This window comes from Triturus cristatus, chromosome 10 (genome assembly GCF_964204655.1).
Source record: "Triturus cristatus chromosome 10, aTriCri1.1, whole genome shotgun sequence".
Classification (NCBI taxonomy): Eukaryota; Metazoa; Chordata; class Amphibia; order Caudata; family Salamandridae; genus Triturus; species Triturus cristatus.
In genome coordinates this window covers 40,827,914-40,840,035 of record NC_140593.1, presented here as the reverse complement: position 1 = coordinate 40,840,035, position 12,122 = coordinate 40,827,914, and the positions used below count along the sequence as shown (strand labels likewise).

At 44.9% G+C, this 12,122-nt stretch overlaps 1 protein-coding gene across 3 annotated transcripts in view; it reads left to right on the top strand.

The window, feature by feature from the left end:
• Positions 1-12,122, top strand: part of FAAH2 (fatty acid amide hydrolase 2) — a 195,339-nt gene that overhangs the window by 115,041 nt on the left and 68,176 nt on the right. For all 3 annotated transcript variants that reach the window (XR_014969987.1, XM_085630341.1, XM_085630339.1), the window contains exon 9: positions 9,621-9,732. Coding sequence is in view for 2 of the 3 variants with exons in the window: in XM_085630341.1 (XP_085486467.1) it covers positions 9,621-9,732 (112 nt within the window). In the remaining variant the exon portion in view is untranslated. The remainder of the gene's footprint in view (positions 1-9,620; positions 9,733-12,122) is intronic.

The window sequence follows — 12,122 nt, the reverse complement described above, 5'->3', positions numbered from 1 at the left end:
CCTTCCCGTATATGAGTATGTCATCCTGGAAGCAAAGGGTTCTGGGAAGGTCTTTTAGAATATGTTGCATGATCCTCTGGAAGGCTGCAGCCACAGAGGACAACCCAAATGGCATACGTAGGAATTGGAATGCTACCAGGGGAGCAATAAATGAGGTTAGGAGACGTGAGTTTGGGTGTAGCTCTACCTGGTGGTAGGCTGAGGACAAATTCAGGACGCTGAAACAGCTGGCACAATTGATGAGAGTGAGGACCTTGTGTATGTGGGGCAGGGGGTGCCTATCCACCCAGATGTTCTCATTAAGGTCCCTGAGGTCCACACACAGCCTGATGTCTTTACTAGATGCTTTGGTGGTGAGAACAATGGGGGCTAACCACTGTGAGCATTCAATAGGTTCAATTACGCCTAATGATAATAGTCTGTCGAGTTCAGTACGAAGAGGGGCTTGCATCATGAGTGGTATGGGTCTGACTTTGTGTGCCACAGGCTTGGCGTTAGATTTTAGCTTTATGGAACGTTGGTAATCCTTAAGGAAACCCAAATCATCAGAGAAAACTTTGGGGAAATTGTTGCATACTTCCATCCCACCAACTGTTGGATCCACCAATAAAACTTGATCAGGACTATTAGGATCAAGTTTGATGCCCAGTTCCCTTTGGTGTTTCCATCCTAACAAGTTAGATCCCTTCTGGGTGATGTAAATCCTGCCCACCGTATTCCTGCCATTAAACCCAATTTCCAAGGTGGTCATGCCAAACAAGGGTATGGGATCCCCATTATAACCCCCCGGTTGGATGTCAGGGGGCAGTATGGTCTCTTGCCATGAGGGAAAAAGTTGGGAGAAAACCTTGGCATCAACAGGCGTGTATGGGGAACAGGAATCTGCAAAGACAGTTACAGGTTTATTGTCCAGGGTGATATTGCAAGAGGAAAATGTGGCCGTATCATTGGTATCTTTAAGTTGAAAGATTAACTTAGACTCAGGAAACAATTCTTGTTCAATAGACAACACCGATTTGGAGCACTGGTCTTTACAAACCCTGGTCAAATGTCCCCTTTTCCCACATTTGTGGCAGATGACAGAATGGGCTTGGCATAGGGGGTTGTTCCCAAGATGGCTTGGGCTGCCACACCTATAACACTTAAGTTTGGTTCCAGGAGGGAACGTATTAGCCGGTTTATTCTCATCTTATCCTGTATCTGGTTTGCTTATGGCATTTACCTCTGTGGATTTGACCCCCTTTCCTTTCATTGCAATCATGCAATCTGCTGTGTGCTGTATCCCCACAGCTATGTCGATGGCTTCCTTGAGATCGGGGTTGGCCACAAGCAGTCTCTCCTGTATCTTGGGATTGTTAGTGCACCTAACCAACTGATCCCTAATTAGGGACTCTTGAAGAGATTCAAACTTGCATGTGTTCGCTAGGCCCTTTAGAGCAGCAATGAACAGTTTAACTTTTTCATTTCTACCTTGTGTCCTTGAAAAGACCTTATGTCTCTCTAACACCACATTTATTTTCTTGCTGAAGTCCTTTTCTAATTTGTTGATAGCCATCAGGTACACATTCTCATCATCATTACTATCACTTTCCCCATCTGCAGTAACAGAAATATCATCATAAACGTTATGGCCCTCAATGCCCAAGTTGTGCAGTAGGGTGTGTAGTTTACGTAAAGGAGAACATTTCTCCCCACCGATGACAATTAGGTAAGACTCTAATAATCCAAACCATGGCTTCCATGGCAGCAAAGGTTCTTCCCCTTCGTTAAGGAAGGGTGGGGGTTGTGACATGTTAGCTGCTGCCATGCTAGCGCCAGGTGACACAAAGGAGGGGAGGCAGTGGTTAAAAAAAAAAAAAAGAAATTCAAAGTAAGGTAGGTTCAAACGTACAGCAGTACAGTATACAGCATACAGAGAAATGTAACACAGGTCATGAAGTAATTGACACTATGAAGTTGTGCCCGTCAGTGAAAGGTCACAACAAAAATACATGTAAAACACCTCCAACACTCATAGAAAATCCCATATAGAGCAACAAGCAACAACTGTGCGCACTGCGTATGGCTGGCAGTTATAGTAGAACAGTACAGAAATGTCTTAGAAAATGTGAAAGGCTGTGGCAGTCTGCGTGAAATGACAGGCAGGACCAATAGTGAAAAATCAGCTGTGCCCATCAGCATGACGATAATGATGTAAAGCTGTGCCCGTCAGCATGAAATGACAGGCAGGACAATAAAGAGCCTTCAGCTGTGCCCATCAGCGAGACATTAATGATGAAAAAGACATTTGTGAGACTCCCCCTCAGGCTCTCAAATAGTGTGGAACAAACACAAACTGCTGTGCTCGTCAGCGTGAGGCGACGAGCCGGAGGAGTGCAGAGACCAGCATGGATTAATTCAGCCTCAGGGAGGAGTGGCTCAGGGCGGGAACCAAAGCCTTCACACACAAAGGAAACCCCGCCCGTGGAGGAGTGTCCGGAGGCATGAAGAGAAGGCGTCTCTCTCCGTTGTTCCTGACGAGCTCCGCCGGCAGGGAATCCGTTGAGGAAAGTGGAAGCTTATAGACATAGACTGAAGCACATGCCGCTATTAGGAACAGCCGGTGAGGTAAACCAGCTTAATGAAGAGGCGCCTAACAGCTCTCAGACCCAAGCTGTAATCGGTGCGGAAGAGGTAGGCGAAAGGCGCAGCTCCGCCCCAGCTGGAAAGCAAGCAAAAAGGCAATAGGAGTCCGTGGACGGCAGTCCGAGGACAAGGAAACAGCCTGGAAACAATCACCAGAGACCGGCCAACCACTAGCTTGAAGAGTGGAGCTCTCCAGAGAGCGTGAGGAAACTCATGACCACAAGTAATATGATGAAAGAACAGGGTCGGGGAAACGTGAGTCGGCTCTGCCGAACAAAGACTGATGAGGAAAACAGTAGCAACTGCAGCTGGGGGCGTGCGAGAGACCTCGAGCAGGCAGCAGCGTTATGCAGAGCGTCCTCACAGGCGCAGAAAAGGAGTGGAACAACTTGCTTAAGGTGAGGCAAACCTCAGAGAGTTTGTCAGCACAGCAAAACCGAATTAAGTTGCCGAAGCAGTAGGAACAGGATGCTCAGGTGAGGGTGATAGTCACTTGTATTATTTAGAATCAGAACAGCTGACCTGGAGTAAGCATTGGAGGTGGTGGTGAACCGTCCCCACCCGGTGAATCGTCGCCAGTGTTATAAAGAAGTGTAGGTAAATGTAGAACTCTTCTTTATTTGTCTTCACACCACCACAGGTTCCAGTCAGCTGGAGTGCACTGTGGAATGTTGGCAAACAGAGACCAGGACAGTACCAACTGGGACACGGAGTGAAGGGGGGTCCGGAATGTACCATTGAGCGGAGATTACAACAAAAACTCACAAGGATTCCAAGCTGGAATACTTCCTGCCACTCTCACACTCCCTAGAGGGTGTCAGCGTGCCACCTGGCCTTGCTCCAGAACTCATAAGGAGCAGATTTGTAACCATGGTTTCTGAATTTTTCGGTCTGTCTGCAGTGTTGAAGACAGTTCAGACATTTAAGAAGGCCTTGCTGCATGTATTCTCCACGCTGCCAGTTCTTTCTGGCATGCCTTCGTGATCCGCAAAGGCCTCCGCATGGGATGCTGCTGGCGGGTTAGTATTCTACGACATGTGTTCATCCCAGATCCGCTTCAGGTTCTGCATAGGCCTTGTTACCAACTTCTGTTCCAGGTCCACTCCTTATGCCAGTGCATTTGACATCGATGCCAGAGCTGCCGAAGGATCCAAAATCCAAAGTGGTTTCCAAATCCAAGCCAAACTCTTGTCGGCCATGTTCTTGGCCCAATCTTACCAGAGCACAGCCTCTTGCCAGTCATTCTGACTCATCGCCGTTACCACGTGGCAGAGTTCAGGATTTACACCAGACTTTTGGCTCTGATTCTGATATCAATGTTGGCTTTGATGAGAAGAATGAATTTGTCCCACAGTATGAGAAGGACGATTGGTATGAATAACTACAGGAGACTAGCGGCCTTTTATACCTCCCCAGACGCTGGAATTGTTCCTCCCCTGGATCCTGCCTCAGGCAAGGACATCTTTAGGAGTTTGGGGGCCGTGAGCCAAACGTATTCTGGGGGCCTCTGTTCGGAACAGTTTAGAATTTCTGCTCTTTCGTGCCGTCTTTGACCAGGTCACTGACAGTGCACAAGTGCACTTGTCCAAATTCTTAATGTGTTTCCATCTAATATTGAGAGACTGTAATGTGCTTTTTCAATATTGTATCACAGCACCAGCTCACTAAAGTTATTGTAAATAATTTCTGTGACCCCCCTCCCATTTCTCATATGTGAGGTCCTGTTTTAATCTAAAAGAAACTTTTTTTATGAATGTTGCATGAAACATAAACACAATAGTTCTCTGCAACATTTCTGTAATAGACTCTCACACATCACTCACATTAAAAATCAATTAAAGGAACATAGTATTTAAAACAATCTGATTAAGAATTATTGAAGAAAATCAGGGCAAGACTGCAGAACAGAGCTGGCTCTGTCAGGGGACACCTGAAAGTCTGGGGCCCTGGGCCAGAGCCCACTTTGCCCATGCCTTAAAATGTCTCTGCTCACAGAGGTATAGCGCCACTTTTGCTGTTGTGATGCTACAGGGCTGGCCAAGATCTTGATTTGCAGCTTCCTACCATGGAAGTGAAGACTCATGTTCTCACAGAGGCCTTCCAGACAGGCCAGGCTCTTGCTGAAACTCTTACACCTTTAAACGAGGCCCTTACAGATGCCCTCTTAGGCACTTGGACAAAACCATGTTCTGGGCCTCCAGTTTCCTAACTCTCCCACTTCCAACAGTTAAGTGAACCCTAACTCTTTCCTCCAACTTCGACTGATCTTGAATCGTATGTTAGACTTTTGACAGCACATTTTTTTTGTCTGCCAGCCTTGCCTCTATTCTGTCAGTGCCAGCCACCCCCTATGTCGGGACATCCAATCATTGTTGAGCTTGGTGGGCAAAATCAGGGCGATCTACAGGCATCTTTAACCCAAACCATGATGAGATGCAGCAAAGTATCTGATCCACTCAGGCTTAGACACAACTAATTTCTTGGGCCGTGCAATCATCACAATTCTGGTGCTTCCAAATCACGCCTGGACGTGGTCTACAGGCATGTCTGGAGATGGTCAAGCATCCATAACAGATATGCCAATCAATGGCTCTTACTTTTTTGGCAAGGAAGTGGACTCCTCCCTGGAGCAGTTTAAAGAGAGTAGGACCCCAGCACATTCCTTTACCCCCACCATGCAATTATGTAAACAGTTTAAAATCATATGGAGATATGCTAAGGCTTTTCGGTTCCTCCAACACCAGACCTGAACGCCTTTCATGGCCGAGGCCAGTGCTCACAGAGAAAAAGGCGCATGGTATAAGAGATGACATGCAGTTCAGTCCCCGGCCCTCCCATAACCATAAAACCACTTTACTGTGTCCTTTTTGACACACAGCTGCCCTGTTGGAGGCAGAATATGACCTTTCCTCCAGTGGTGGCAAGCGGTTACTTCACACAAGTGGGTTTAACAAAGTGCACACGGAGGGTATGCCCTCCAGTTTTCTTTGTACCCTGCAGTTCCTTCCACCACCATCAGTGTGGCTGACGGAGGACCATATGCCTGCTATGCAGACCCTTTTGACCGAAGGTGCCGTATTGAGGGTTCCGTACCGGAAAGTGGAAATTGGGTGGTAAGTCAATCAAAATAATCTTTATTTCGGTCATAGACCATAAAAGATAAGCAATCCACGAAGACATACGATTATACAAAAAGAAGAAAAGGGAATTGCAGTTCATAAAAAGTAAATGCAATAAAGATTAGATTAATTGGCAGTTAATTCATTAAAACAGTAGATAAAAGATTAGAAGATTAAAATATTATAAAAACAATAAGAAATAACATCAATGGGTGTTGAATTATTCCAGGGGATTAGACGATAAAAGGGAACTTCTTGCATAACTATAGGTAATGCAGTGTCTGTCTTCAGAATTCTGTAGGCAACTTTACAATGTGTAGTCCCCAAATTCCTACAGAGTTGAAGGAGCCAACGTTTTCTGATAGGTTTATATGTGGGGCAAAAAAAGAGGACATGTAAGTCACTTTCACTAGAAGCTCCACAGGTTGGGCAGTCAGAAGGATTATTTATCGACCATTTTCCTGTGAATGCTCTCAGGGGCAATGTTCCATACCTGAATTGCATATATAATTTCCTAGAGGCGTTAGGCTCCATCAGGTCTAAAACTGGCTCTATTTGATTGGGTGGTAAGTCCACTACTTCCTTGTGTCAAAGAAGGATGAAGGCTTTCGTCAAATTTTGCATCTTTTCCCTTTCACCGCCTTTCTGTGAAAGGAAAGATTTAAGATGCTCATACTAGCCCAGGACCTGTCTCCTTTGGACCCCAAAGACTGGTTGTAGCCTTGGACCTGTAGGACACTTATTTCCATATTCCCGTCCTGCAGGCCCACAGGAACTATTCGTGGTGCTCCATTTTGGCCTCACAGGTGCCCTTCATATGGTCACAAAAATAATGGCAGTGATTGTACTCACAGCTCTGGTGGTCAAGTTTCCAGTCCTCCCCCTACCTCGATGACTTGTTGTTTGAAGACATGCTCGCCCCGGGCAGTCGTAGACCACCAAGCACACAAAAGGTGATGGGAGGAATGCTTGCAATAAGGCTAACCATTGGCAATAACTCAGGGTAGCAGTCCAACTCGTCATTCTTTTGCACACCATCCTAAGTCAGTTTGCATTGCTAGATGCAAATCAGTCTCGGTCCAGCTCGAACTACCAGGCCAGATCCTTTCTCAGCCTAAACACAAGCTTCCCAAGACCGGTTTCACCCTGTTTGGGGGTCGTCCGTCAGATGTAGCTTGGTTCCAGTGGCACAGTGAGCACCGAACCCACATCTGGCGCACCCTTGGCCACTTAGAGCTTTACATCAAACACACAAACGGTGATGGGAAGAATGCTTACAATACATCTAACTACTGTCAGTTGCTCGGTGTTGCATTCCAACCAATCGTTTTCATGCACCTCAGTTAGACAAATCATTCTTGCCCTGCTCCAACAAGAACAGTCCAGCTCGAGCTGCCAGAACAGGGCCTCCATGAACTGGAACACAACCGCCCTCTGACTCAAGAGGCAGCTTGAAAACTGGCCAGCGGCCTCCCTATAAGGTCATTTAGCACTGTGGTGTCAGTTTGTTGCTAATGGGGAGCCTGACGACATTCAGGGAACCAGAGACACCAGGAAAGCCGAACCACGAGTAATTGGAGCCTGTTTTTTCCCAACCCCGAGAGTGCTGCAGAAACATACCTATAGGGCTGTGAAAACTGGACACATAGGGATCGGTCTTTGCTGGACAACCATTATTGTTTGAAATCAAGGGCCGGTGCATCAGTGGGGTGAAACCTCACGCCACATCTTGTTAGCATAAAGGTTCGTTCTGTGGCCCTGCTTGTGCTCTTATTGTTAGGTTGCACTGCTCTACCTTTATACATATCAAAGAACGTCCCACGGTTGAGTTGGAAAAGTTACACAAAATCCCAGTTGTTCAGCTTGGGTATCTCTGAATTTACAAAAGGTACATCATAGCCACATTTTTGCGAAAACATCTCGGTGCGCCAGTGAATTCCTGGAACACTTTTTTTTTTCGAATTAACAAATGCCCCTCCTGCATCCCTCCGGTTCAGGACTCTCTTTTCAAACTTGCATCAATGTGATTTCTATCTCCACCGTACTTCACGCACTAGACGGGCTAAGTGACTCCCCTGTGGCAGGTACTCTGGTCTTCAAGAGCCTTAGGGGGCAGAGGCCGTTCTCACTGGTTTACAGTTGTGTTAGAGAACCTTTTACTACTTTTTTTAGGCCTATCCTACCGACGCAAGCTATTTTGTTGTGAAAATCTTTTGTGGGCTTACCAAAAGTTACAGTGGGCTTACGGTTTGGCCATTGCTTACCGGTGGTTGGTGTTTTTGACACTTTAATTTTCTTGTCTCATATTTGATGGATGCTTCTTTAGTTTGTCTTTTCAGCCTAGCATAGTCTCTTGTCCTTTGGATTGGCTGACTTGTATTTTTCCAGTGCTCAATATTAGGGGACTACGGGCCATATGTAGAAAGCAAAATTGCGATCGCAAACGCCGAAATTCGCCGAATTTCGGCGTTTGCGATCGCAATTTGGGCAGTATGCTATGTAGGGAACAACAACCCACATGCAAAATAAGGAATCGCAAAATTTGCGATTCCTTATTTTGCAAATGCATTTAAGGAATCCCAAATAGCGATTCCTTAAATGCAATGTAGAAAGCACCCAAGTTGTGCTATTTTGGCTTAAGGAATCGCAAATTACCACCAACTTCAGGTTGATGGTAATTTGCGATTTCTTTTAATAATGCAGTTTTTTGCATTATTCAAAGTGCCATGTGGCACACATACATGCCCTTAGGGCATGTATGTGCGCCACATGTGCACCCATGCTCATTACAGGGGTGCAACAGGGTGTCCTATTGACACCCTTGCAACCTTGAAATTGCATTCTCAATTTGCGATTCTCTAATTGAGAATCGCAAATTGAGAATGTCTTCCTATTCATTCCTATGGGCCTTTTAGCCCATAGGAATGAATGGCAAGGTATTCCTTATTTGCGATTCTCAATTAGAGAATCGCAAATAAGGAATAGGTGGGATTCGCAAAAAAAATTGCTAATCCTACCTACATAGCGTTTTGCTATTCTCTAATTGCGATTCCCTAAAAATTGCAATTAGAGAATCGCGAAACACAGCCTACCTACATATGGCCCTACATTCTTATTTTTGGTTAAATACTCCATGAGAGTGCATGTGTTTTCCAGCTCTCTTCCTTGGGTGCTTTTTTCCATGCCAAGTACCCCTCCTTCGCGCTTGATGCTGGTATCTTGCTGATGTGTTTCTACCTCACCCATATGTTGCTCTTTGCCTGATTCTCTCCTCCTCTGTTTACTCTCTGTGGCTGTTCTACCACCCCTTGAGATCCTTTCAAATATATATATTTTTTCCAGAGTACCTGGCACCTCCCATTTACTGTATGCTACTCTGCTTTAGGAAATGCACTCTAATACAACTGAAAACGTATTTTGTTGAGTTACTGATCAAAGTGGCATCCACCATCTTAAATTGGTAAATTTAAAAAAAAAAATGGCCGCTGCGTCACTCCTTGGTTGGTGTTAATGCTATTGAATGATGCAGTCGTGTCATCATGCTTTATTTTTCTTTCATGATTGGCAAGAAACTTTGGCAAAGTCACTACGTTGATAAGCCACAATATATTGGCTTTACCAAGGCTTGTTGTGTCCGTGTTTAGCGGTTAAGCAGCAGTAATGTTTTCAGGCAAATATAGTTTGCTAAAGTTTTCAATTGGCTTATTGGTTAAAACAGTTTTGAAAATATGCAAATAAGGGTTTCACAGTCTCAGTTGCACAGACATTTCTTGCTTCTTGTGTAATTAAGATTTTTCTTGAGAGAACACCCTGTTGTACTCTGCCTTTTGTTTTCCCTGTTAGCAGATCTTTATATATTGTCTGTTTCATTTGCAGCCTGCTCAGCTGTTTGCGGATCTCATGTCCGATCACGGGAAGGAGGTGTGGCCAGTGTGGGAGCTGCTCAAATGGCCGCTGGGACTGTCGGTGCACACCCTCCCGGCTATCGGTAAGTCATGGTGAATGTACGGAATCAGACGCGTGAAGAGAAGGAAAGGTTGGACACTGTGACTTTGCAGGATCCCACTGGGCGCAGTAGACCTGAAGAAGGCCTGACCAGTGGTGGTGAACCCATCCTCTGCAAGAGGCCCACGCTGGCCTTTCTTGAGGGTTTCTGCCCTTTCATGGTCAGTGGAAGCAGACGGACTTGTCGCGGAGGGGTGGGAGATGAGGCCCACTCATCGAGTGGGAACGAGTGTGGGCTACTCGGTGACTGAGTGGCAAAGAGCCCAGAGTGACAGAGCAATGATGGGTGACACTCCCTCCCTTCACTCATCTATGTGAACCCAGTCCCTTTCCCGCTCTGCGGCTTGTGCGCTCCATACCGTCCCTTTTCACTCCTTATGATCCGGCAGCCCTTTCTAAAATAAAGCGTGAGACTGGTACACAGGATTGCACCCTGGCTTCGACCTCCACACCTGTAGAAATAATTCCAAACCTGTGAAAGTAGCTACCTTAATGCAAGACTGCTGCTCTGAAGCCAGGGTTTAAGATGGAAAATAGATCCTCTTATTTATGTGAATTTCCTTCTTAAACTAGTCTACATAAAAAAAAGACCTGTTGAAAAATTAAAAATATATATTTCATTTTTCATCCACTTAAAAAATCTTCCATCATGAGTATAAACTCATTATTTTTTTATTGTTTTACTTCCAGCTTTAACAAACCGTCATCTGCATCTGGTTGAGGGACACTTTACTTAATCAGGGCTAGTCAACCCAGTGTGTGTTCCTGGGGAAACCCGCTTCTCAGACACACTTGGATTCACTTTATTCACCTGGCTGATATTTTCCTTGATGCAAAAATGGCATTTGTTGAAATGTAATATATAGTTATCAGCCTAGTGTTTCTGTATGTGCGCGCGATGTGCATACTCCTACCATTTAGACAAAAAATAGAACGACAGCAGTGGTTAACTAAACCGAATAATCAGCACCTCTGTTGTAATTTGCACAAAGTTTATCTACAAATGTCTCGGTGTGCTGTATGTCAACACTGTGCCGTCCCCAGTGTCACTCAGTGCAGTAAGGAAAACTTTCTCAATACACATCAAAATATAGCAATACAAAGACAGAGCACAACACCAATAGTAAAGTCTGACCAAAGAAAGTCAGTAGTGTTTTTTAATTGCCAAAGTGCAATATACACAAACACATTAGCAAGAGCAATAGAATGCTTGGTAATATCTTGTAATATTGGCACGTAGTTGTCGTAGGATAACAGCCGACACGTGTTTCGTCGTAGATCGACTTTCTCAAGGCTGTTGATGAAGTAAGGTACAACAATATGTGATGTTTTAGGTGACAACACAAAAAGGACATTCAAATAAGCAACATCGAAACAATGTTTAAGCTATATCAAATTACTGCATAGCAGGAACCGAATCATAAAAAAGTGCTCGAGCGATAGAAGGGGTGACCCGAAATATGCCCCACTAGATTCAGAATAGAAACAGAGATTAGTCCCAGGTCCAACGAGCGCCCAAACTGAACATTTCATGGATCGAGTGTCATAAAGAAAGAAATCGAAGAAACAAGAAAGGCCATAGATAAAGAAGTAAGAGTAGGTACTGGTGTTAAACACAGAGAAGTCCACCTGCTTATCACAACTCTGTGTTCAGGTAGGATATCAAACCATATCCCCGTGACGGAAGAACAAGTGAAAAAATCGATCAAACAAAGAGTAGGAAGTAGTCCAAAATACCTTCAAGTTTAGATCATAGAATCCTGAAAATCAACAGGATGAAAGACACAAACGACGTGCACCAGAAAGTAGTCAAAAGGCTGTATGTCCGTAGGTACCGAGACCTGAGGATGGGCAAAAAATGTAAAGAACGCAGAGTCACCATATAGAATATTCATGTTGGACATACCCAGTAGAAAGAGATGTAAAAGTATCCACTCAGGCCTAGCTCTACAGGATGTCAGGTAGACAGAGAAATGTATTTATATAACCGTCTTATTTTATTCAAACTCAGCGCATCAATCGCATTGGAATCTGTATCTTATCTTGGGGCTTCCCCATCATTCGGCAAGACCTCGAAAAAAGAGAGACGGCATACAATTCATGCGACCTGCCATAGTGCTGTCACAAAATAACACAATCAAAGCCCAAAGGAGGCGTCTTAAATAGCCGCACCCAGGCATGTGCCAAAGTGTGCCGTTCCTCAAATAGCAATTCACAAGATAGCGAACCAGTAAACATATTCTCAAATTGGGGACTTCAAAGTATAAGCCCATAAAGTTGAGAAACCCGCGCGTACTCGCGCTGTATGGTGACTAACCCATCCAGGTCACACTCTCTGCATACAATTACATAAAACAAAATACATCATCCAAA